Source organism: Microcaecilia unicolor, chromosome 5 (genome assembly GCF_901765095.1).
Source record: "Microcaecilia unicolor chromosome 5, aMicUni1.1, whole genome shotgun sequence".
In the NCBI taxonomy this organism is placed as follows: Eukaryota; Metazoa; Chordata; class Amphibia; order Gymnophiona; family Siphonopidae; genus Microcaecilia; species Microcaecilia unicolor.
Window position 1 is genome coordinate 248,456,823 of NC_044035.1, and position 27,579 is coordinate 248,484,401.

Genomic DNA, 27,579 nt, shown 5'->3' on the forward strand with positions numbered 1-27,579 from the left:
CTCTCTCTGTTCCGCCCTCTGACGTCATGACATCTTGACGCGAGGGCGGGACAGAGAGGGAAGTCTGTACTGCGCATTTGCAAGTGAGTACGGTCACTTGCCGTTTATATGTTTCATGCTTGCCCTGGCTGACCATTCTTGCTTGCTTGCTTGCTTTAGAAATAACAAGTTGAAGAAACTAAGGAACCAATGGAAAGAAAACAAACAACAAAATTTGGTTGAAAGCTGCACAGCAGTGAAAAAATTGGTTGAAAGCTGCACAGCAGTGAAAAAATCAAGCATTATAGGATAATGTTAAACTGAAGGAACCTGACAGCAGACAAATTGGTACACAATTTCTCTTATGTCTCAAGTCATCCAGTTATTCCCACATCCTCCTGGAAATATGGGTCTCAAAAAGCTATACAGAGGAGCCAAGGTAAGCACATATTAACAGTTTTGTTCTATTTATCAAGGAATAGGTGAGTTACTGGAATAATTATACTTATGCAACTATCTGGCTCAGATGACCAGTTTGGTGGATTATATCTTGAGGCCAGTCATTTGCCTTCGGATTTCAGTGATCACCATCCTCAGGCTCTCTCACACTCATGCCCTCCCTTCTCATACATACTTTGGACTGCATACTAGCCTTGCAGCAGTCAGAACCTGAAATTTGCTGTTGCCTCCAGCAGGTATAATCACATATGTATAATGCTGCCGCATTCATCACTTGTCCCAAGGTGGTCAGATACTAGTTCAATTACTTTTGAGCAATACTAATTTAGCTACCTCTATAGCACTATGAATCTCTGAAGTTCTGGGCAAGATCACTTATTTGCAAAATCCCTCTGTATACAGCTTCCAAATTAAGTTTCTGTATTATTTACCAATGACGGACTTGGGAAAAGTGCCTTAATGGGAGAGCTGCTACTAGCACCACTGCTAGGTGGGTTGATCCTTTTCTCCTTCTGGCGCCGGTTACAGAACCAAACACGGATCACCTCCTTCTCCATGTTCAGCTGGTCAGCGATCATGGTGATCTCCTCCGAGGTAGGTTTTTGGTTCTAAGAAGGAAGAATAAAGGGACTAATTTATAAGAGTTCATTCCCACCACCACAGGCAATGAAATGAAAATCTCTCTTTAGAATAGTTCCTAAAACTGACATTGCATAAGAAGCAATTGATTAGCAGTATATGCAGGAAGAAGCTGAAAGGAAATGCTGCTCGGCATGGCTAACTTGCTGTGGTCAATGCCTTCAAATGGGTTAGTTTGCTGAATATACAGCTGAGCTAATATACTTAGCATACAAATTTTAGGAAGGGCAAGTTTATAAAAAGGCAGTTAGGCAAACTATGCCCCCATATGGCTTTATAAAGTCATCTACCCAAAACCTCCTGCTCAACGTTACATCTGTCTTGGAGCAGGTACAATTTGGTGAATGTATGTGCCAGTAGAATCAGCAGAGCCAGTGTTAGACATATTGGGGCCCAGAGCAGAAACTAAGGCGGAAGCCCACGATACCCTCTCCTTCCTGTCCCCTTTCCCTAATGTCCTCCCCTGTCATTATTATCGCACATAAAACAATTTTAAATAACTTCACTCACAAAACACAAACAGGTCTTCACCAAATACAGAACAAGGGATCACAACTCAGAAGCAGAAATATGAAGACCAAAATTGAACTGGGAATCCCAAGAAGCTTAACTAGACAAGTACTGCAACACCGGAGAAATAAAATCAGAAATGCACTTCCTTTTGTACTGAATACAATCAATGGTGTAACCACAGGGGGCACCCCTCCCCTCAACTTTGGGCTCAGGACTCATAAAGTTAGCCATCTCCCTTGCTGCAGCTAACAGGGATCCCGAAGCCCTGCCAGCTGAAGATCTCCTCCTCTGGTCTGGTGGTCAGAACTCTCCAAGCTGGGGGAAGAGGTGGGAGTGAGGGAGCAGCAGCAACTCAGGGCACTACCGCCAGTTGCAGAGCCTGGAGGAGGAGGTCTTCAGTTGGGGGGAGGGGGCGGGGGGAGGCCTGGAGGATATCTGCCAGTTCAGGTATTTATAATTTGCATTTGGGTGGGGTGGAAATTTGGTGCCCAGCACTGCCCCATCCAAATCAGCTGTCTGGCTACACCACTGACCATAATACAAAGCCATCTGCGATGTATATATCCTAAAACTCAACATATTCCAGCTAATACATTCAAAATAAACACTTTTCTACCTTTGTGGTCTGGACATTTTATTTTTGCCATCATATTGGCCCAAATTTCTCTTTTCTGCTTTCCTGTCTTGTGCTACTTCTCTTTCCAGTGGCTATTGTCCATTTGTTTTTCTCCCCTCTCAACTTGTCCTATTCCCTCACACCACCTGACATACTGATCTTTCTCTTTCATCTCTTTTCTGCCTCTGTCCATTCAAATTTCACCCTCTTCATTTTTACTTTTCAGCAACACATCAACTTTCTATCTCCTTCTCTCATGCCCTAGCTCTCCCATTTCTCATCTCACTCCTTCCACCTTTCATCTACTCCCCATTACTACATTTCTTATCTTTGTACTCACTATCCTCCTCATACCTCCTTGCCACGCCGCACCTCACCCAGCCTCTCCCATATGGTTTTTCCATCCCCCTTCCTTTCTCTCTCTCCACTCTTGTAACCCATCATCTCCTCTCCCTCTCTCCACCCCACCCTCATGGCTAAACATATCCCTGTCCCTTTCCCTCAACCCCTTTGCATATTCCTGTCCCATTTCTCTTCCCTCCTGCTCTCCTCCCCCCCCCCCCCCCACCATGGTCCATCACTTCTCTCCTCCTCTCCCCCCCCTCCACGGTCCCACATTGTTTTCTCTTTCTTTCCTGTTGTTATTCACTCCTGCTCCCGTGATCCAGATTTCTCCCTCCCATCGTTCAGCATGTCTCCCTCCCTCGCTTCTGCCCCAGGTCTAACATTTCTCCCTTTCTTCCATGCCTAGGTCCAGCACCTCTCTCTTTCTTCCCGACTGCCCTCCCATCCAGCATCTCCCTCCCTCATCCAGCATATCCCATTCTCCCTTCTTTCACCATCCATTCTCCTTCCTCTCTGTTCTTTTCATTTCTTCCTCCAGTCACCTCACTCCATCCCTGCTCAGGCACATCTCCTCTCTCTCAATCTCCCCCCACAAGCTACCTTAAAACAGCTCCAGGGGGCCCCCATAGTCCGGCATCTCTTCCATCTCTCTCAGCTTCCTGGTCTACCTTTAGTTTATTTCTCTTCAAATGAGAGCTGCAGACAGGGCAGCGAGTCTTATGCACTGCTTGCAGCTGCCCTGAGCTTTCCTTCTGCTGCGTTCCCCCAGGCAGAAACATGAAGTTGCGGCAAAAGGGGGTGGAATTGGTAGAAGGAAACTTCAAGAGCTCTGCTCTCTCCTCCTGTGTAGGCTTCCTGTTAAGACTGAAAACCCACCCAGATACTGGAGTCTTGGTATGCACTGACATGCAGGAGACTGTACCGACAACTGCTGCTGCTGCCTTCATGTTTTGGATAAGTAAGGGGATGAGGAGGACAAAGATGAGGGAGGAGAGGATCTGCTACTTTGTTTTATACAACCACCTGGAATCATGTGAATTTAAATGTTAAAATGGGGTCATATTGGAAAAACGTTTAGGAAGCACGGAAGTAGGCGCTATATTTCCTGAGTGCAGTGGCGTAGCCAAGGGTGGGCTCAGGCCTATGAGGAAATAGAAGTTGTGGCAGTGGGAAGCCTGGAGGCTGGCGTTAAGCACTGTTCATTGGTTGCTGCTGGCAAAGAAATCACATTTAAAGGTACGTGGGAACGGGGTAAGCTAGCCGATTGGCTTGTATGGGGTTATACTAGCCTACAGTAATGGGGGAGGGGGGGGGGAAGAAAAGTTAAAACAAAAAAGTCTTTGATTGAGTTAAAGGTTATATGATTGTCAACATGTTGTGAGATACAATGGTTATATTTGGAAGTTTGTGGTTGTGTTTGAATGTAAAATCATTATAAAAAACTACTAAATTAAAAGGTACGTGGTGGGTGTGTGTGTATGTATGTATATATATATATATATATGTGTATGTATGTATATATTCATTTTGTGAGGCTGGATTGCCTGTCGAAGTGGGGGGGGGGGGGGGGGGGGGGGGGGGGGGGTTCCTGTGCCCATTCACCTTGAGCCCAAGTCCATGCAAAATTGGGTGTCTGCCTATGCCACTGCCCGAGTATATGTATATAAAGGTCTATATAAACATGTAAACACCATTCTACTGCTCAAGTTGCATGTAAAGTTGCTTCTTCTGCAAGAGGGATCAGCACACAAGTCCTGTGTGTAGAAGATCACAGGGAAAGAAAGTAACAACATGAAGAATACAAAAGAGTAAAACAAATGACAAAGAATACCTTCACTCAAAAGAGTCACTGAATCAGAGATGGGCACAGAAAAGTATTGCAGGGAAGTGTTTCATGGTTGTATCCTATTCATAAAACTTTTCCTTAAAAAATAAAAACGAATCAAAGATTAGATCATCATCTTCTAATGGAAAAGAGTATCAGAGGGGAGAAAAAAGTCCTGCCAGCTCTTTGGTTCTTTTCATTTGTCACATCCTCAGTCTTGCTACTGTGACTGTTCCCTTTTCCTTCAAACATGATGTAATCACACCTTTCCTCAAAAAAAACAAAACAAAAAAAACACACTGACTTTACCAGCCCTGCTAAATAGTGTCCTATCTTCCTACTCCCTTTCATAGCTGAACTACATGAACAAGCCATTTACTTTCACTGGTTTTTTTTTTTTTTTTTTAACCTTTTAAATTCAAGTTGTTCTATCCAGATGTACTCTAGCCTGGCTCTCAACCTCCATTCCACAGAAACTGCTCTTGCCAAGTCTCTTGTGACCCCCTTACAGACAAGCCAAGGGTCTTTGCTCTATTCTCATCCTCCCTGTCCTGTCTGTAGCTTTTGACACCGTTATCACTATCTAGTCCTTGACACTATAAAAATCAATATAATTTCAGGATTCTGCTTTCTTTGTTTTTTCTCACCACTCCCATCACACTTTCAGTGTTTCTTTGGGTAGGTGTTCCTCCAAGGCTATTCTGCTAATGGTAGTTCTAGACTCTCTTGTCTCTCCATCAGTGCTTCAATCTCCTTTCATGGCTTTCATGCTGATTCCCAAATCCATCCCTCTACACCCAAAATTTCACCACGAATCCAGCCCTACATTCTCAGTTACTTTCTTTACATCTCTGCCTAGATGTCTCACTATTACCTTAAATTTAAGGTGGTCAAGATGAACTCCTCGTCTTCTCCCCCAAAACCAACTTTCTCATTTTCTGTAAATGGCACTCATCCTTCCAGTGGTCTTGGCTCATTACTTTGGTAAGACCTTGATGTTTCTCTTTCTCTACACTAGAGAATGACACGGGGACCCGTGGTAAACGCGGGGATGGAACGGGGAAAAACTTTGTCTCCATGTCATTCTCTACTCCACACTAAAACAATACTAAAGATGTAATTTCTTCTTTTTCAACATTGCTAAAATCTTTTCCTTCTTTTCAGAGCATGCTACTAAAATGCTCATCCACTCTCTTATCTGCCTCATGTTTAGACTACTGCAGTCTACTCCTCAAAGAGCTTTAATTTTTCCACTGCAATCTATTTAAAATGCAGCTGCATGACTAATCATCCTTCAATATTGCTACAACCATGTAATCCCTTCTCCAAGTCACTGCACTGCCTCTGCATTCACTTCCCCACATAGGGTAAGCTTCTGTGCCCACCTACAAATGGATTCACACTGCACCTCCTGATTACTTATCTTTTTCTCTCTCCCTACTCTCTTCTTCGTGTACTGTTTAACTGGAAAATCAATCCCCATTTATAATTTTTCTTCCACTGTTAACTCCCATCTCTGCTCTTTTAACCTGGCTATGCCATTTGTCTGAAACAGACTTCCTGAGTCAATGTGTCATGCTCCTTTTCTGGCCATATTCAAATCCAGACTAAACATACACCTTTTTGAGGATGTTTTTACATCTTGACCTCTTCTCTATTACATTCTCCTAGGATCTGTTTTTTTTTGTGTGTGTCATATATGGTTTGACTAGACTATCTTCTGTGTAGCGGAGATGTCACTCTATATGTTCCTGTTGAGTGCTGTGTACATCTGGTAGCACTTTAGAAATTAGTTTAGTTCATTTAAAATTTGCTATGCTGCCTTTGCTGACGTGCAGAACATGGCAGTGTACAGGCTAAAATGAAACATTAAAGGAATTACAATTACTTGATAGGACAGTTGAAAACACAATCAACAGATCATTCATTCCAGGGCAAGGGAAGAGAAAAGGTTCAGTTTATTTGATATACCACTAATATAGTGAAAATCTAAGCAATATATAAGAAAAATGAAGGGGAAGTACGTAAGTGATGATAAAATACTAGTAAGACAGGAGAGGAGGGGAAAAAGGCAGGGACGGAGTTCATAGGCATTGCAGAACCCCTACTGAATACCATGGGCTTGTAAAAAGGCCAAGTTTTTATAACAGTTTTAAAGTTTTTAATAATGCACTACAGACAATCAGGAGAGGTTATTTCAAGCAAAAAGGGGAGTAAACAAGAAAGCACAATGTCTTATGGTTTCAAGCTCAGCAGCCCTAGGAGCTGGAAGGGCCAAGAAGTGATCAATAGAGCACAGGAGACAAGCAAGTGAGTAAGGAATATGGCAGACAAACTGGGGAACTGGGTGGGGGGGGGGGGGGGGGGGAGGAGCCCACCCTGAAAGCAAAAACTAAAAGTTTGAAGGTAATCTGTTGTTGAAGTGGAAGCCAACGTTTAAGAAACAGCAAAATGTGATCAAACTTAAGAGCGTGACAAAGTAACCAGCCTGCTGTGTTCTGCAAATATTGCAGTTTATTCAAACTCACTCAAGAGATACAAGTATAAATGATACTACAATAGTCTAATGAAATAAGAAGAAAAAGTATGAGTGAGTGGAAAGAATCATGGTGAAAGAACTACCTAACAGAGCAAAGTTGTTGCAGAAGAAACCCATCTTAAGATACCTGAGAGGCAAAGGAGAACTGGTAATCTATGGTGACCCAGAAGGTTAAGATCATTAGTTGGTTGAGAAGGGCACCCTGTGATCCAGCAGGCTACTATTTTATCCTTATTTAAAAATCAAATGATGATCGGAGAGCCAATTTTTGACTGCATTGAGGCAAGCCTGTAAGGGATTAATTGAAGGGACATCCGGATTGGTGAGAATATCATTAGCGTAGAAATATGAAGAGACTGCAAAGGTCTGAATAACAGTAGCTAAAGAACTAAGAACAGATTGAACAACAATGGTGAAAGAATAGAACCCTGCAGAATACCACATTGCAGTACCCAAGGTTGAGAGGATGAGGAAAAGTCACTACCTTGAATGAATGCTCTGATAGAAAGAAGAAAACAAGCGTAACACAGTACCAGATAAACCCAAGGCTCAAAGGCGTAATAGGAGTAGGTTGACTAAGTCAAATGTGATTGACAGATCAAGAGAAATGGCAAGAGCAATCTGATTCTTATCTAAGTGGAAATGGATCTCACTTAGGAGTGCAGTTAAAACCATCTCAGTACGGTAAGTGAGCGTCCGAAGCAAAAAACTTACCGGGCCAGCAACGTGCTTTTTTGACCCGTTTAGCTAGCACGCTATTCAGTGGGAGATGCACAGAGGGGTTAGTATCTGGGTTTAAAAAAAAAGGTTTGGACAAGCTCCTGAAGAAAAAGTCCATAATCTGCTATTTAGACAGACATGAGAAAGCCACTGCTTGACCTGGGAACGGTAGCATGGAATCTTGCTATCTGGGTTTCTGCCAGGTACTTGTGACCTGATTTGGCCATTGTTGGAAACAGAATACTAGGCTAGATGGACCATTGGTCTGACCCAGTATGGCTATTCTTATGTTCTCGGTAATTTTTTTCTGATGTGAAAATAATGAGCAGTTTTTTCCGGGGACTTTTGTGCATCAGCCCCTCAGTCCTAAAACTTGACTGCCTTGGGTGTTAAGGCTAAAGCTTTGGCAACAAAAGATGAGATTTGTGTATACACCACCTTTTCAAGAACTTTTGACAGAAAACTTTGAGACTGGATAGTAGTGGGCAGGCACAGAGGGATCCAAGAAGGGCGTATCATAAGAATGAAATAAACTTGAAACTTTTAAAGAATTGGACTAATGATAGCATATTTCCAGAGTGTGGGCACCAGTCCACACAAAAGACTATGATTAATCAATAGATGTACTGTGAGAAGAACCTCAAGATCTATTACTTTAATCCAAACAGAGGGAAAAAGATCTAAAGAACAGTTTGTGGCTCTCATTTAAGATAGCAGTTTAAAGAGGGATCATAATGATGGCACAATGGAGGGAAGGAGCATCAAAGGGTTGTACTACTAGACCAGCGTTCTTCACTGTAAGGCTTGGGAGCCACAACAAACCCTAAGTGCATCACCCTTCCTCTTTCCCCCAACTTTTCTGTAAGCTTGCAACTACGCCTTCACAATAGCTGTTCTGTTCACTTCTGATGCTGTATAGCTCTCAGTAATGTGATGCCTCAATCATGCATGCTGTTTTTATAAGATTATGAGAATAGTGCAAGAGTTCAGGCTCAGCATGGCTCTAAACAGAATTTCCTGGACAGAAAAATGGCTGTCACTTGGAAAAAATACATGGCCTTGTCCAGTAAAGCGAACAATTTGAAAAGCAAAAATGTGGTATTGTACAAGACAATTTACTGTCTAACTCATTGAGAGCCATGTGATGCTTCTTCTGGCACCAGCAGTAAGCAAAGGGGAGGATTAACAAACAAGGAGTTGGGATGGGGAGGGGGATGGAGATAGGATGGTGAAGGCTGACTGGTTGGGGGGAGGGGTTGAGATGTGCTGTAATGGGGTCAGAGAAATGTGTATTGGGGAGAGAAGCTTTGGAAAGGACATGTCTTGGAGGAAGAGTATGTGGGGGAACATAGGCTGGAGGGGGAGAGGCTGACAGAGGAAGTATGGGGTAGCAGATTTTTAGTTACACAAGTCACTTTGGTCCAGCCTCTTTGTTGAAGAGAAATCTTCACACTCTTTTGCCAATGCCACTGGTCATTTTGTCCTACATGGAACTGTTGCTACATTAAATTGCCTCCACCCAGTTCTTCTAAGCAACCCACTCATGAATTTCACTATGTCAGGAAGCTATCTGCATAGATTACATGAAGCAAGAGCATTACCACACAATAGCCTTTGGTAAATGATCCCCTTAGTGAGTACTAAATATTTGCTAAGACAGTTGCTCTTCTATAGCTTTTCAGAGAAGGAAGAATTGTACTGCTTCAAAACATGTTGACCAAAGTATAAATTGAAAACCTGCACCAGTTTTATGAGTACAGACCTGCAAATACTATGCATGGTGCCTAGTTTTGATTTTATTTACCAATAATTGTCAGCTTCTGGCTGTTATTATTTCTTTTATTTAGCCCTTCCTACATCCTTGAAAGTATCACTTACTCAAACCTCCTCCTGAATTTCACTCTCTCAGGAAGCCACCACTGCACTACTAACTACTTGAGCTCCCACAGGGGTTACAAGTGATTGCTGTAGGGAGCCAAGCATCACTGTTCGCCAAGCTTAGTGGAACGTGTATTTCAAGGATGGGAGGGCCTTGAGTTAGGAAGGAATGCCTACCATCAGTTATCAATTTATTGGCTATTACACTTTGTGACAAGGTAGTAGCCAGGGCTTGTTACAAGAGTGGGGAAAAAGTATACTACATGACCCAGAAGGCATTGAGAGCCACCAGCTCAAAACCCAGAATGGTGCTGCCATAATGGAATAGGAGCCTGCACTTTCAAAGACTTCCTCTAGAGGGCAGGGATCTGGTGGAATGGCTCTTAGGAATAAGAATGCTCCCCAAGGAGAAGGTAAATGGGGGAAAGCTACCCATTTTGACAGACAGGGGGACTCCTAGGGACATTTGCTGGTTCCCATAGGGGGAAAACCATACTGAAGGCTTCCTCACTGAAGAGGGTGGTGTGTGGCCATTCCCAGTCACCTGAAAGCATGCTGAGCAACAAGAGAGCCCCAGAGAGTAAAGACAGCCAGGAGTAGACAGGCTACCCAACCTGGGGCAAGAAGGGACCCCAAAAGTAAGGAGCAGTGCCAGGAGACTCTAAAAAGGAATGTGGTTTGAGCACATGAACCAGTAAAGGCCGGTGAGATGGAGTAAAGACGAAACTCACGTTTATTACTATTTTTTTCCTGTGGTAGCTGTGGGTGGGCAGTATCTGTGGAACACTACAAGAGAGGTGAGCTGCCCAGCTCTGGTGGCAAAGATAGAAAAAGCCCCAGAGCTGGTTATTTTTCTGTTACTAATTTTTGTTTCCAAAGAGTGGAAAGATAGTGTGGGGACTTTGCTGTTGGACTGTATAAACCCTTAAGAAGCCATGTGGGAGACCTTTTAAGACCTGAGTACTGCCGGGTGAATCTGCTCCAGAAAGCTGTGCCTGTGTTACATTAATGCACTGCTGGGGCACTGAAAAGCTACAGGAGTGTGTTGGTGGAAGGTTCAGTAGGGAAAGGGACCCACGTGGGCGAATTGTTGGAAGCCTTGGGTAGGATACTGCAGCGCTAACTTAGCAGTTCATGAGAAGAATGTGTTTTATTATGGGACACTGCAATAAAAGTTATGTTGAGCATTGAAAACAACTGACTTCTTCATACTTGTGCCAGGAAAGATTAGATGGTGCAGACCATTGGCCCAAGAGGCCCATCACAACTTGTGAATAACTTTTGTGAATAACTCATATTTCATGAGGATTCATTGTGAATTTCCAGCATGTCATTTTACAGTTTTCTATAGACCTCTGAACTTGTACACGTGGAAAATGCTGGGATATAATGGGCCAGAAATACTAAGCTTTTCACCCATGAATGTAGAAAATATATGTGCCTGTATGTGTAAATATATATATATATATTTTTTTTTTTTTTCATGGTAGCATCCTCACTAATGGACTGAATTAAACCAAGACTGGAAGTACTGCTCATGAGTTTCAATTGTTAAAACCTCAGCCCTAGCTACTGAACATTTGTACATCTCTGCTAAGCATTTATAATTAAGTAATCTTAACAATATAAAAACAAATCTAGCAAAAAAATCTAACCCTCACCTAATGGCGGGATTGATAAGATGAACTGGGCACACTGGCTCTGAGGGATCTCATTAGCAAATGTAAATATCAATAGTGCAATGTGGTTTTCTATGGAAGCAGGAGATGAGGGCTAGAGGAGCACAGTTTAAAGAGAGTGACTTGGGGAATGAGATCTTAATATCCTATGTAATAAAATTCACCTCCAACATTCTGAAGCTGACTGCATGGCTGAGGCATTCCTGCTCTCTGTATCCATCTCCTGAATTGACATCACGTACTTCCGGGTTCGTCACAAGCAGAAATGACCAACCACACGAGGTTTCTCGGCTTCAGAATGTTGGAGGTGCATTCTATTAAATAGGATTGGTCAGTTCCTTGAAGCACAGCCAGAGCTCAGTGTCCTGCACAGTAACGCTCAGACACCGGAGGGGGGGGGGGGGGGGGGGGGGGGGGGGGGCTGACACCAGAGGGTGGGGGGAGGTATCTCTGTCACACACACACTCTCTTCTCTCACAGTCAATGTCTTTCTCTCTCTCACTCTCATACACTGTCTCTCACACACTCTATGTCTCACACTGTATCACATTCACTCACACTCTCTCTTGGTCTCATACACTCAGTCTCACAGAGAGTCTGTGTCTCACACACACTCTCTCTCGCACAACTGTATCTGTGTGAAACACACACTCTCTCTCTCACTGTGTCTCACATACGCACTTGCACACACTCTCATTCTCACACACACACACCCTCTCTCTCACAGACACACTCTCATCCAGATTCACTGTCTCTCACACTCGCACATTCACTCTCTCTCTCACAACACAGTCACTCTCACAAACACTCTCTCAAACATACACGCTCCGAAGAAAACCTTGCTAGCGCCCGTTTCATTTGTGTCAGAAACGGGCCTTTTTTACTAGTATGAAAATATAGTAAGTCTCAAGAGCATAAATATGCTTTGTAGCAGATAACATACAATAGCGACACTACCATGCAATAACCATTAAAAAGAGTGCCTATACTAGATGTTCCTAGTCTTCCTCAAAGTTAGGGCCACCTTAAGAGGAGCAGAACATGGATTCCAGGGCCCAGGTAGAAAACTTAAAACCACAAACCTAGAAAAAAAGGGAGGCCTAGGAAAAAAGCAAGCATTAAGGAATACCCTTGTGCTGTGTATAATTACAAGCTGGACTACTTCTTCAGTGTCAGACACTTTAATTTATTATGAGAATTAAAGATTTATGTTTGACTCGGGATCTACTGGACGTTTGTTCAGTAAAAAGCCTCCCAATGGGCCCAGAACCCGTTTGCTCACCCATCCTATTATAAGACATTGGTAATGGTCCCCCCACACACCCAAACTGTCTCTGTCTTCCACCTCTTCATCTCTACTACAAGATACTGACCTCCAGGAAACTCTTCTCTAAGGCCACTCGTATGTTAGTCTCAATGCTGGTGCGTTTCTTCCTCCTGCGGTTCAGCCCCTCAACCCCCAGCCCTGGGGAATTTAGTGAACTTGGACTGGAGAGAGCAGAGTCAGATGAGAGGTTTTCTAGGACAAGACACATAAGTAAAAGTTAGCCCGATCGAAGCTGCTCAACACATAGCACAACAAAATAGCAGTTACACTGTCAAACATGTTCCCTATAGAAATCTAACACACCTCCCAACGGCAAAGCAGCAAAAGGTGTGGACAGATACCAGAATTTTCATGTTTTGTATTTTACAATACACTTCATAACATTTTTAAGAAGTAATACCTGACATCTATGCCTTCATAATGGAAATGTTCTAGAGACTGAATTTTAGAACACATGTTAATTCAGTTGTTCTCAGAAGGATTTAAGAATGCAAGTGCCATGGATAGGTCATGGTCCATTCAAGCTCAGCATCCTGTGTCAAGCAGTGGTCAACTGGTCACCTGGCAAATCCTAATGAAGAGATTTACTCTATGCTCCTCACTCCCAGAATTAAGAAGCATCAATTCCCAAGTCATAGAAACAGAGATGACGACAATATGGCCAATCCAGTATGCCCATCCATATCATCCACTATCTCTTCCTCCTCCTAAGAGATTCCACATGTCCATTCCCAAGTTTTCTTGAATTCGGATACAATCCTCGTCTCCACCACTTCCACCAGGAGGTTGTTCTAAGCATCCACCACCCTTTCCATAAGAAGTATTTCTTTCAATTACGTCTGAGTCTATCCCCTTTTAACTTCATCTTATGCCCTCTTGTTCCAGAGCTTCCTTTCAGTTGAGAGACTCTCCTCCTGTGCATTTATGCCATGGAGAAATTAAAATGTCTCAATCATATCTTCTCTCTCTCTCCTTTCTTCCAAAGTATACATATTGAGATTTACGAGTCTGCCTCTATATACTTTACGATGAAGACCATAGTCTGTTTTAGTAGCTGCCCTCTGATCTACTTGGTAATGGACACGCTGCAGACCAGGTTTTATTGTTAAAGGTGATTATTTTAATAATTTCCTGTGGCTAACTGTACACTGGGACAAGACCAATGGACAGTTAAGTGTATTCATACCTACTTACTGAAAAATAGCAATCTATGAAAATGAATTAGAAAGTAATTAGTTAATAAACAAGCCTCCTTTTTTCATTATTAACATCTGATATGGTCCACCCATAGGCACAACTTGCTCTATTTTTGGCAAGCTCATTACATTTTTACAAGGTAGCATGAAGCCAAGTGTGTATTCCAAAGGCAGTAAGAGAAGATGTCTGATAGCCCCAGTTGCATATAACCCATGGTAGCTCATTCCATGACTATAAACTATGGGAAATCAAACTGGTATACAGTCAATGCTACAAATCACCACCAGTTTATATAATAAGCTTATATTCTCTCAGTTTCCTTGAGATTATAACTGTATATTAAATAGAAACCTCAAAGCTTCCCAGTGAGGAAATTCAATGTTGAATGACGGTACCACTACTAGGTACCCCACAACTGCACATGGAGCAAGATCATATATCATTAGTTTCTTGGTAAGTAAAGGGAGAAAAAAAAAAGAACCCATACAAAAACCTCCTTCATAAGGAGAAAAACTATTGGTTCCAAAAAATCCCCCCTCCAACTCACTTAAAAATATGAAACTGCGAGAGAAAATGCTTTAATCTTTTATAATAGCAATCAAACTACACAGGGAAATACCCTCAAAAAGATACTTAGAAAGACATTAAGCAGGCCCGCATCAAAAAGATAGCAAAGAATGGTGCACCAACTAGTATTTATCCGACAAGAGAAGAATATAAACTTCTGATTCACATGTCGTCTTCTAGTAGCTTTCAGCCATAACACCATCCTGTCTTCATTGTGTTGCTGAAACAAGCAAAAAAGTCTTCAACAAGAGCACCTTGTTTCGCTGGAGCTCGCTGCTTTAGGAAGAAATGCTTCCAAATACTTTTTTGATCACCAAAACAAAGTCCAAGATGGATGCAAAATTCAAAGAAATGCCAAACCATGAATCCGCCAATCAGAACTACTAGAAGACGACATGTGAATTAGAAGTTTATATTCTTCTCCTGTCGGATAAGTACAACAGTGGCCAATCCAGCCAAGTCACAAATACCTGGCAAGATCCCAAAAAATATTTTATACTGCATAACCGAGAAATAGTGGATTTTCACCAAGTCCATTTAATAATGGTCTATGGACTTTTCCTTTAGGAAGCCGTCCAAACCTTTTTTAAACTCCACTAACCGCCTTTACCACATTCTCTGGCAACGAATTCCAGAGTTTAATTACACTGTTTCAGTAGAAGACTGCCTGAATCAGGGGCACGTTCGATCTTTACAACAGGAACATGTACCACACCTATAAATACTATTACTTAGTATAATTTTATGTATATATGTTCTTATTTGCTTTATTATTTATAGGTACCACTGTCAAAACATGTGGGCTATTATTAGAACATCTGTATGTTTGGACAATATATGCACACTTCACCACCAAAGGTTGCTTTTTAACCCAATAGTGCCCAATGTTCCCATCAATTTGATCCCATATGGCTTATTATGGGAACATTGGGCACTAATGAGTTAATAAACTTCTTTCCTTTGAGGCCACTGGTCGATTCTTTTGGCTGCTTCTTCAGACATCTGGACTTTTGCTGCAGTTTCTTTGTGCCTCTTCTATTCATGGACAGATCTATGTATGACAATGAGGATAACCTGGGGAATTCCATACTCACTCACCTGCATCATTCAGCCACTTTTCTAGAAGAGGCTTTAATTTGCACATATTTTTAAAGCTGAGGTTCAAGGCTTCAAAGCGAGAGATGGTAGTTTGGCTGAAGTCATTTCCATAGAGTTTGCCCATAGCAAGCCCAACATCACCCTACACGGAGAGAGCGAGAGCAAGAAAGAAGATTCAGGATTATAGAAGCTAAAATGTTAGAAATCATGTATTCAAGACCAGAGAAGACCCACTGGCCCTGTCATACACAGAAAAGAATCAGATTACTTTCATAAACAAAACACTTATGGACTATTAAGAGGAATGGTGTTTCTATCAAGCTAAATCTGTAATTAACCTGGAAACGATTAACAACAAAGAACATAAAAATCTGAAGTGTTCAGACGTTTAGACAAGCAAAAAGCATATTAAAAAAAAAAAGATGGGGAGATTGTTTTCGAGCTTTATTCTCTACACACACTTATCTACATTACATATGTGATTTGAAATAAACTAGACAAATATACATGAGAATCTATACTCCATGGAAAATACAAAATACAGTGCAATCCGCTTAAGTGCAGGGGTATGGGACCAAAGAAATGAATGCAGTTAACCGGAGCGTGCACTTAACAGTTGTGACCCAAAGAAGATTGACATCTGATAAACATATGTACGGTACTGTTTATTATTATACATACAGTATACAGTCTCCGTTAACTGACATTAGGCTTACTTGAGGTAATCAATTATAGTCCTCTGTACACTATTGGGTCTGTGAGTTCCATAGACTACGTCTGCCAGATGGTAAAAACTGTCATAGCACTGACATCCAGTGGCCTCCAGATAGGCCCGCACAGTGTTGAGACTCTCCAGTGCTCTTGCAAAAGTGACAGGAGGAGGTTGTTGAATTTCGTCAGCATGTGCCTCGCTGCTCATTTCATCATCTGGTTCATCATCAGCCATTGTTGCCTGCGTGTAGGCGCATATCTCGACATCAGTGCTGTCGTCAGCTGTTTGTAGATCGTAACCAACAGCTACGTAGTGAGGAAACTCCTCTTCAGTAACACCGGCTGGGATGTCAATAACCTGTTCATCTGACACTTTTGCAACAGCTGCACCTGTTTCGTCCCTCTCCACATCCTTAACAAAGCTTGCCCGCTTGTAGCAGTTCACAATGGTTGCCTGTGTAACATGATTCCAGGCTTCTTTCTGCATATGTAGGGAATCCAACAGTGATAGATTAAGAGCCAGTTCAACAGCACGTTTATCCTTGTCAGTCTGGTCATCCATAATGCTCATCAGACATTGGCTATTATGCCCTGATCCATAGGTTGGATCAGAGAGGTAGTGTTTGGTGGCAGGAAGACCACCTTGACGTTAGACAGCCTGACATCATCCCTGTGTGCAGCACAATTATCACAAAGCAGCAAAATCTGACGCTTTTGTGCCCGCATTCTAGTGTCTAACTTCTTTAGCCACTGCTTCCAAATTTCCTCAGTCATCCATGAATTTGCGTTAGCCTCGTATGTTACAGGAAGTCGCTTAACTTTCTTGAAGCAACAGGGCTGTTTGCTCTTTCCAATGATGAGGGGTTCCAACTTCTCACTCCCATCCATAATGCAGCAAAGGAGGATCGTCAGTCGGTCCTTCGACGTTTTACCTCCAGTAGTTTTGGCATGTTTGAATGCAAGCGTTCCATCAGGAATCGCTCGCCAGTAGAGACTGTTTTTGTCAGCATTGAAAATGTCACGAGGTGCAAACTCGTTCAAGATGGTAGGAAGAACTGAAACAACCTAATTTTCAGCACAAAAGACATCAGTGTCTTGTTTCTCACCATGCTGTTTCTTGAATTTTATGTTGTTCCTCTCCTTCCATCTTTCCAATCATCCAACAGTGGCTTTGAATTCAGTTAGTCCAAGACTTTCAGCTAACTGGTTAGCTTTCTCCATAGGCAGTGGACCACTGACAGGAAACTGTCTGCTCTTGACTCAAGAAAACCATCAAGAAGAGCATCTTTTACCTCCTCAGCTTTTCCCGACCGTTTTCTTTTCCGTTGTGGATTTGTATTGTTTTGCCAGTCTTACAGAAGCTGGTCTTTCTGCTTCAAGACACGTGAAATTTGACTGGGAATGACACCATATTCTTTAGCAATAGATGCATGACTGTTTGTTTTCTAATTTTTCAAGAACTTCTATTTGTTCAGCCAGTGTTAAAGTCTTACAGTTCCACCGCAACAACCCCAGTGTACACTCTAACAACATTCTTTTGCTTATTCTGCCTGTGGCAGTTAAAGGGGCAGTAAATTTGAAATCTCGTTGGTTGTCACGCGCCAATCTGCTTCCATATTCCGTGCGCGCGCTTCTGCGGAGTCTTTCCTGCAGAGGAGCAGTCTTAAACCATGCATATAAGCGAATCTTGCACTTACCAGTGGTGTGCTAAACCGAAGTTTGTCCCCATAGAAATTGATGGTGCCAAAAACAGGACCGAAGTACGGCATGCAGTTAAACAGAGCATACGCTTACCCGACGTGCACTTAAATGGAGTGCACTGTATATACAGTGGTGGAAATAAGTATTTGATCCCTTGCTGATTTTGTAAGTTTGCCCACTGACAAAGACATGAGCAGCCCATAATTGAAGGGTAGGTTATTGGTAACAGTGAGAGATAGCACATCACAAATTAAATCCGGAAAATCACATTGTGGAAAGTATATGAATTTATTTGCATTCTGCAGAGGGAAATAAGTATTTAATCCCTCTGGCAAACAAGACCTAATACTTGGTGGCAAAACCCTTGTTGGCAAGCACAGCGGTCAGACGTCTTCTGTAGTTGATGATGAGGTTTGCACACATCAGGAGGAATTTTGGTCCACTCCTCTTTGCAGATCATCTCTAAATCATTAAGAGTTCTGGGCTGTCGCTTGGCAACTCGCAGCTTCAGCTCCCTCCATAAGTTTTCAATGGGATTAAGGTCTGGTGACTGGCTAGGCCACTCCATGACCCTAATGTGCTTCTTCCTGAGCCACTCCTTTGTTGCCTTGGCTGTATGTTTTGGGTCATTGTCGTGCTGGAAGACCCAGCCACGACCCATTTTTAAGGCCCTGGCGGAAGGAAGGAGGTTGTCACTCAGAATTGTACGGTACATGGCCCCATCCATTCTCCCATTGATGCGGTGAAGTAGTCCTGTGCCCTTAGCAGAGAAACACCCCCAAAACATAACATTTCCACCTCCATGCTTGACAGTGGGGACGGTGTTCTTTGGGTCATAGGTAGCATTTCTCTTCCTCCAAACACGGCGAGTTGAGTTCATGCCAAAGAGCTCAATTTTTGTCTCATCTGACCACAGCACCTTCTCCCAATCACTCTCGGCATCATCCAGGTGTTCACTGGCAAACTTCAGACGGGCCGTCACATGTGCCTTCCGGAGCAGGGGGACCTTGCGGGCACTGCAGGATTGCAATCCGTTATGTCGTAATGTGTTACCAATGGTTTTCGTGGTGACAGTGGTCCCAGCTGCCTTGAGATCATTGACAAGTTCCCCCCTTGTAGTTGTAGGCTGATTTCTAACCTTCCTCATGATCAAGGATACCCCACGAGGTGAGATTTTGCGTGGAGCCCCAGATCTTTGTCGATTGACAGTCATTTTGTACTTCTTCCATTTTCTTACTATGGCACCAACAGTTGTCTCCTTCTCGCCCAGCGTCTTACTGATGGTTTTGTAGCCCATTCCAGCCTTGTGCAGGTGTATGATCTTGTCCCTGACATCCTTAGACAGCTCCTTGCTCTTGGCCATTTTGTAGAGGTTAGAGTCTGACTGATTCACTGAGTCTGTGGACAGGTGTCTTTCATACAGGTGACCATTGCCGACAGCTGTCTGTCATGCAGGTAACGAGTTGATTTGGAGCATCTACCTGGTCTGTAGGGGCCAGATCTCTTACTGGTTGGTGGGGGATCAAATACTTATTTCCCTCTGCAGAATGCAAATAAATTCATATACTTTCCACAATGTGATTTTCCGGATTTAATTTGTGATGTGCTATCTCTCACTGTTACCAATAACCTACCCTTCAATTATGGGCTGCTCATGTCTTTGTCAGTGGGCAAACTTACAAAATCAGCAAGGGATCAAATACTTATTTCCACCACTGTAGGATGTGTATTTTTATTCTTTCCAACCCAATAGAGGTAGGAATTAACGTATAAAGAAAGTGTAAATAATGAATTCTGTCAATCTGGTGGCAAAATAACTCAAAATGTGGAATGGAAGAAAACTGAGGGAAAAATGCAATGTTTTCAAAATAAATAGGTCACATTAGACTAAGGTTTGCAGAAAAATAAAGCCCAACCTCCACCCTAAAATAGGCCCAATGCATTTCTGTAGCAAAAGCAGTTTTAGCACCTGCAACACAGAAACATTGATACCCTAAGAAATAGCAGTTTGACTTTGCTCCTTTCAAACTGTCTCTCCTCTTCTCTGAGACGTCACACACACACAAAATGCAGCCACACAAACACATGCAGAGGGACTGGAAATATTTCCTTGAGGCACATTTCCCATGCATCCTCCCACCCCTCACAGACTACCCCTACTGCTGCCACATCCTTATCCTTGCTGGTCTAGTGATTTATTTTATTTGTTTCATTTGTACCCCACATTTTCCCACATATTTGCAGGCTCAATGTGGCTTACATAGTACCGTCAAAGGCGTTTGCCCAGTCGATGGATAACAAATACAAAGTTGTATAGTGATCGTATGAGGTATAAGTGGAGTGTCGAAATGGATGAAGATTGCGTGATTATATTCCTCCTAATCCTATTCCCTCTTAACTTCATCGTGGTCTCAGTCACAAACATATAGGGACAGGCCCGTATACCTCAACATGGAAGAGGTAGGAGAGAAGGGATATGACAGAGACGCCCAAGTACCCCAGTGGCGTCAATGCACAGGAAGTGAGCCCCCTACAAATGAAGAAAAACTATGCCCTCTAATTTCAGAGCCTTCTCTCATTTAGATGTATATTTCATGTTCTCTCAAATTCAATTGCTGACATCTAGTGACGGATCCATATAGCTTTTTTAATGGGTGTTTTGTAATGGTGAAGCCTAGCGACTGAACTGTGCAGTCTACCATAGATTGCTATGTGTAATGCCAACTAGTGGACAAGAAGCACGACAATACTTGTTGCCAAGGGACAGTAGCACCTACTGGTTAAACTGTAAAATCCATACTTTGAAATATTTTGGCAGTGACATCTAATGGTTTGATGTATTATACTTGGTTTCATTTTATTTTCGAAATCAACAAAATGCCTGGGTACTGCTCCATTCAAACCATCCCTCCCCTCTCACTTCTGGGTCAGACATACATAATCTTCGCAAAATTACCACAAACTGCATTATCCCAATTAAAAAGGAATCAAGTACAAGACCTATTATGGATCCAACTTCTCCTTCCTAGGCAGCCAACTATGGAATGCCCTCCCCAGATCTATCCGATCAATCTGCGACTACCTACCCTTCCGGAAAGCACTAAAAACCCATTTATTCAAGCAAGCCTATCCAAATGACCCAGACTAATCTTATGAACCCATCTACCTAGCACATACCCATATGATAACGACATTGACCCTGATTATATCTCCCACCTTACTCCCCTCTCCATTGCCTATCTCTACCTACTCATCTCTTCTATTATTCTGGTACCTATTCATCTCTTCTATTATTCTGGTACCTATTCCTCTCTTCTATTATTCTGGTATTCTTAACTTTTACCCTCTCTAACAATATTCTGTATTCCTATTACTATGTAAGCCGCATTGAACCTGCTTTGAGTGGGAAAGGGCGGGATACAAACGTAATAATAAATAAATAAATAAAGAGAGAGAAAAATGTCTTACCTGATAATTTTCTTTCCTATAGTCACAGTAGATGAATCCAGAGACTTATAGCTTGTGGACCATCTACCAGCAGATAGAGATAGAGAGAACTAAACTGAACTCTCTCATATAGGATTGTATGCTCCTTCATTAGTTAGTATGGCTCATAATAAAGTAGAAAGGACAGATTTAATTTCACCTTCCTCAAAGTAATACAGCATAAACAATAGAACAATTAGAACCTGAACAGCAACTTGCAGAAACAGCCTTAAACAGAGAAATGAATTGAAAAATACACACGAGTAATGGAATGAAAAGGAGAGGGATTCTGGATTCATCTGCTGTGACTAAAGAAAAGAAAATCATCAGATAAGACAATTTTTCCTTCTTGTCACCAGCAGCAGATGAATCCAGAGACTTATGGGATGTAGCAAAGTAGTCGTCATACCGGGTGAGCTTCTGAAACTCCCATAGAGAGGACGGATGCTCCAAAGAAACGTTCATTTGAGCTGCAAAATCGACGAATTAATGTCTAGCAAAAGTATGTAAAGAGGACCATGTAGCCGCCCTACAAATGTCTTCCAATGAAAACATTTTTGATCCTGTGCGCTGCAGAAATCCGCTGCAAGTGACATTCCACCCAGCAAAATAACTGGCCTCCATTGCTAGGGGAGCACTGTGAGTGCCAACTTGTCTGTTCAAATAAGTCACCGCTGTCATGTTATCTATCATGTTAACAGAGACTGAAAGGCTAGAAGGACTTTGAAGACTGCTCTGAGTTCCAGGTGACTGATTGGCCACATCAACTCTGTATTGTTCCGCAGACCCTGGGTATTGTGATGAATACAGTGAACACTCCACCCTGTCAGATTGGTACCAGTTACCACCATAACCCAAAGGGGAGAGACGAATAAGATACCCTGGAGAAGACCGCTGGAGCAAAGCCACCACGACATGCTGTTCTTTGCATGTGGTGCAGAGGAGATGCAGTTCATAATCCTGAGACATTGGCAGCCAATGGCACAAGAGTGACTGCTGAAGCAGACACATGTGAGCTTTGGCCCATGACACCATATCCAAAGTTGCTGCCATAAAAGTCAACACCTTCACATAGTCCCAAGTGCGAGGGCTCAGAGACTTTAGCAAAAGACGAATCTGATGCCCAAGCTTGACCATCCTGTGATCTGGCAAAAATACTTAGCCCTGGGCAGTGTCGAAGTGACCACCCAGATATTTCAGAGTTTGCATGGGCATCAAGTGGCTTTTGGGAAAGTTCAAAACCCAACCCAGACACTGCAAAAGGGTTACCATTCTATAGTAACATAGTAAATGACAGCAGATAAAGACCTGTACGGTCCATCCAGTCTGCCCAACAAGATAAAGCGAATGCTACATACCTGTAGAAAGTATTCTCCGAGGACAGCAGGCTGATTGTTCTCACTGATGGGTTGACGTCCTCGGCAGCCCCCTCCATCAGAAAGTTTACTAGCAAAGGCCTTTGCTAGTCCTCGCGCGCCCATGCGCACCGCGCATGCGCGGCCGTCTTCCCGCCCGAAACCGGCTCGAGCCGGCCAGTCCAGTATGTAGCAAGACAATACACTTCAAGGGAAGACTCAACTCCAAAGGGGAGGCGGGCGGGTTTGTGAGAACAATCAGCCTGCTGTCCTCGGAGAATACCTTCTACAGGTATGTAGCATTCGCTTTCTCCGAGGACAAGCAGGCTGCTTGTTCTCACTGATGGGGTATCCCTAGACCCAGGCTCACTCAAAACAACAACCATGGTCAATTGGGCCTCGCAACGGCGAGGACATAACTGAGATTGACCTAAAAAATTTACCAACTAACTGAGAGTGCAGCCTGGAACAGAACAAACAGGGCCCTCGGGGGGTGGAGTTGGATCCTAAAGCCCAAACAGGTTCTGAAGAACTGACTGCCCGAACCGACTGTCGCGTCGGGTATCCTGCTGCAGGCAGTAATGAGATGTGAATGTGTGGACAGATGACCACGTCGCAGCTTTGCAAATTTCTTCAATGGAGGCTGACTTCAAGTGGGCTACCGACGCAGCCATGGCTCTAACATTATGAGCCGTGACATGACCCTCAAGAGCCAGCCCCGCCTGGGCGTAAGTGAAGGAAATGCAATCTGCTAGCCAATTGGATATGGTGCGTTTCCCTACAGCCACTCCCCTCCTATTGGGGTCAAAAGAAACAAACAATTGGGCGGACTGTCTGGTGGGTTGTGTCCGCTCCAGGTAGAAGGCCAATGCTCTCTTGCAGTCCAATGTGTGCAGCTGACGTTCAGCAGGGCAGGAATGAGGACGGGGAAAAAATGTTGGCAAGACAATTGACTGGTTCAGATGGAACTCCGACACAACCTTCGGCAGGAACTTAGGGTGAGTGCGGAGGACTACTCTGTTATGATGAAATTTGGTGTACGGGGCCTGGGCTACCAGGGCCTGAAGCTCACTGACTCTACGAGCTGAAGTAACTGCCACCAAGAAAATGACCTTCCAGGTCAAGTACTTCAGATGGCAGGAATTCAGTGGCTCAAAAGGAGGTTTCATCAGCTGGGTGAGAACGACATTGAGATCCCATGACACCGTAGGAGGCTTGACAGGGGGCTTTGACAAAAGCAAACCTCTCATGAAGCGAACAACTAAAGGCTGTCCTGAGATCGGCTTACCTTCCACACGGTAATGGTATGCACTGATTGCACTAAGGTGAACCCTTACAGAGTTGGTCTTGAGACCAGACTCAGACAAGTGCAGAAGGTATTCAAGCAGGGTCTGTGTAGGACAAGAGCGAGGATCTAGGGCCTTGCTGTCACACCAGACGGCAAACCTCCTCCAATGGAAGAAGTAACTTCTCTTAGTGGAGTCTTTCCTGGAAGCAAGCAAGATGCGGGAGACACCCTCTGACAGACCCAAAGAGGCAAAGTCTACGCCCTCAACATCCAGGCCGTGAGAGCCAGAGACTGGAGGTTGGGATGCAGAAGCGCCCCCTCGTCCTGTGTGATGAGGGTCGGAAAACACTCCAATCTCCACGGTTCTTCGGAGGATAACTCCAGAAGAAGGGGGAACCAGATCTGACGCGGCCAAAAAGGAGCAATCAGAATCATGGTGCCTTGGTCTTGCTTGAGTTTCAACAAAGTCCTCCCCACCAGAGGGATGGGAGGATAAGCATACAGCAGGCCCTCCCCCCAATCCAGGAGGAAGGCATCCGATGCTAGTCTGCCGGGGGCCTGAAGCCTGGAACAGAACTGAGGGACTTTGTGGTTCACTCGAGATGCGAAGAGATCCACCAAGGGGGTTGCCCCACGCTTGGAAGATCTGGCGCACCACTCTGGAGTTGAGCGACCACTCGTGAGGTTGCATAATCCGGCTCAGTCTGTCGGCCAGACTGTTGTTTACGCCTGCCAGATATGTGGCTTGGAGCACCATGCCGAGACGGCGGGCCCAGAGCCACATGCTGACGGCTTCCTGACACAGGGGGCGAGATCCGGTGCCCCCCTGCTTGTTGACATAGTACATGGCAACCTGGTTGTCTGTCTGAATTTGGATAATTTGGTGGGACAGCCGATCTCTGAAAGCCTTCAGAGCGTTCCAGATCGCTCGCAACTCCAGAAGATTGATCTGTAGATCGCGTTCTTGGAGGGACCAACTTCCTTGGGTGTGAAGCCCATCGACATGAGCTCCCCATCCCAGGAGAGACGCATCCGTGGTCAGCACTTTTTGTGGCTGAGGAATTTGGAAGGGACGTCCCAGAGTCAAATTGGAGCAAATCGTCCACCAATACAGGGATTTGAGAAAACTCGTGGACAAGTGGATCACGTCCTCTAGACCCCCAGCGGCCTGATACCACTGGGAGGCTAGGGTCCATTGAGCAGATCTCATGTGGAGGCGGGCCATGGGAGTCACATGAACTGTGGAGGCCATGTGGCCCAGCAATCTCAACATCTGCCGAGCTGTGATCTGCTGGGACGCACGCACCCGCGAGACGAGGGACAACAAGTTGTTGGCTCTCGCCTCTGGAAGATAGGCGCGAGCTGTCCGAGAATCCAGCAGGGCTCCTATGAATTCGAGTTTCTGCACTGGGAGAAGATGGGACTTTGGGTAATTTATCACAAACCCCAGTAGCTCCAGGAGGCGAATAGTCATCTGCATGGACTGCAGGGCTCCTGCCTCGGATGTGTTCTTCACCAGCCAATCGTCGAGATATGGGAACACGTGCACCCCCAGCCTGCGAAGTGCCGCTGTTACCACAGCTAGGCACTTTCTGAACACCCTGGGCGCAGAGGCGAGCCCAAGGGTAGCACACAGTACTGGAAGTGGCGTGTGCCCAACTGAAATCGCAGATACTGTCTGTGAGCTGGCAGTATCGGGATGTGTGTGTAGGCATCCTTCAAGTCCAGAGAGCATAGCCAATCGTTTTGCTGAATCATGGGGAGAAGGGTGCCCAGGGAAAGCATCCTGAACTTTTCTTTTACGAGATATTTGTTCAGGGCCCTTAGGTCTAGGATGGGACGCATCCCCCCTGTTTTCTTTTCCACAAGGAAGTACCTGGAATAGAATCCCAGCCCTTCTTGCCCGGATGGCACGGGCTCGACCGCATTGGCGCTGAGAAGGGCGGAGAGTTCCTCTGCAAGTACCTGCTTGTGCTGGAAGCTGTAAGACTGAGCTCCCGGTGGACAATTTGGAGGTTTTGAGGCCAAATTGAGGGTGTATCCCTGCCGGACTATTTGGAGAACCCACTGATCGGAGGTTATGAGAGGCCACCTTTGGTGAAAAGCTTTCAACCTCCCCCCGACCGGCAGGTCGCCCGGCACTGACACTTGGATGTCGGCTATGCTCTGCTGGAGCCAGTCAAAAGCTCGCCCCTTGCTTTTGCTGGGGAGCCGCGGGGCCTTGCTGAGGCGCACGCTGCTGACGAGAGCGAGCGCGCTGGGGCTTAGCCTGGGCCGCAGGCTGTCGGGAAGGAGGATTGTACCTACGCTTACCAGAAGCATAGGGACCAGTCTTCCTTCCCCCGAAAAATCGTCTACCTGTAGAGGTAGAGGCTGAAGGCTGCCGGCGGGAGAACTTGTCGAATGCGGTGTCCCGCTGGTGGAGAGACTCTACCACCTGCTCGACTTTTTCTCCAAAAATGTTGTCCGCACGGCAAGGCGAGTCCGCAATCCGCTGCTGGAGTCTATTCTCCAGGTCGGCGGCACGCAGCCATGAGAGCCTGCACATCACCACACCTTGAGCAGCGGCCCTGGACGCAACATCAAAAGTGTCATAAACTCCTCTGGCCAGGAATTTTCTGCACGCCTTCAGCTGCCTGACCACCTCCTGAAAAGGCTTGGCTTGCTCAGGGGGAAGAGCATCAACCAAGCCCGCCAACTGCCTCACATTGTTCCGCATGTGTATGCTCGTGTAGAGCTGGTAAGACTGGATCTTGGCCACGAGCATAGAAGAATGGTAGGCCTTCCTCCCAAAGGAGTCTAAGGTTCTAGGGTCTTTGCCCGGGGACGCCGAAGCATGCTCCCTAGAACTCTTAGCCTTCTTTAGGGCCAGATCCACAACTCCAGAGTCATGAGGCAACTGAGTGCGCATCAGCTCTGGGTCCCCATGGATCCGGTACTGGGACTCAATCTTCTTGGGAATGTGGGGATTACTTAGTGGCTTGGTCCAGTTCGCAAGCAATGTCTTTTTTAGGACATGGTGCAAGGGAACAGTGGACGCTTCCTTAGGTGGAGAAGGATAGTCCAGGAGCTCAAACATTTCAGCCCTGGGCTCGTCCTCCACAACCACCGGGAAGGGGATGGCCGTAGACATCTCCCGGACAAAGGAAGCAAAAGACAGACTCTCGGGAGGAGAAAGCTGTCTCTCAGGAGAGGGAGTGGGATCAGAAGGAAGACCCTCAGACTCCTCGTCAGAGAAATATCTGGGGTCCTCCTCTTCTTCCCACGAGGCCTCACCCTCGGTGTCAGACACAAGTTCACGAACCTGCGTCTGCAACCTCGCCCTACTCGACTCGGTGGAACCCCGTCCACGGTGGGGGCGTCGAGAGGTAGACTCCCTCGCACCGCATCGGCGAAGCTCCCTCCGCCGACGTAGTCGGGGAGCCTTCCTGGGAGGTGGCCGCTGTCGGCAACCAGCACGGCGGTACCGACGTCGGGGACCTCAACCTGGGCGATGGGCCAGCCGGCGCCACGCTCGACGGTACCGGAGGCGCAAGCACCGCCGGTACCGGAGGGGTAGGGCACAACAGCTCTCCCAGAATCTCTGGGAGAACGGCCCGGAGGCTCTCGTTTAGAGCGGCTGCAGAGAAAGGCTGAGAGGTCGATGCAGGCGTCGAC

General features: G+C 44.9%; 1 protein-coding gene across 2 annotated transcripts in view; it reads right to left on the minus strand.

The window, feature by feature from the left end:
• The window catches only part of POU2F1 (POU class 2 homeobox 1), a 419,716-nt gene that overhangs the window by 130,399 nt on the left and 261,738 nt on the right, over window positions 1–27,579 (minus strand). For both annotated transcript variants that reach the window (XM_030203955.1, XM_030203956.1), the window contains exons 10-12: window positions 15,382–15,523; window positions 12,566–12,711; window positions 870–1,046 (exon numbers count right to left, since the gene is read on the minus strand). In XM_030203955.1, the coding sequence (XP_030059815.1) occupies window positions 870–1,046; window positions 12,566–12,711; window positions 15,382–15,523 (465 nt within the window). The remainder of the gene's footprint in view (window positions 1–869; window positions 1,047–12,565; window positions 12,712–15,381; window positions 15,524–27,579) is intronic.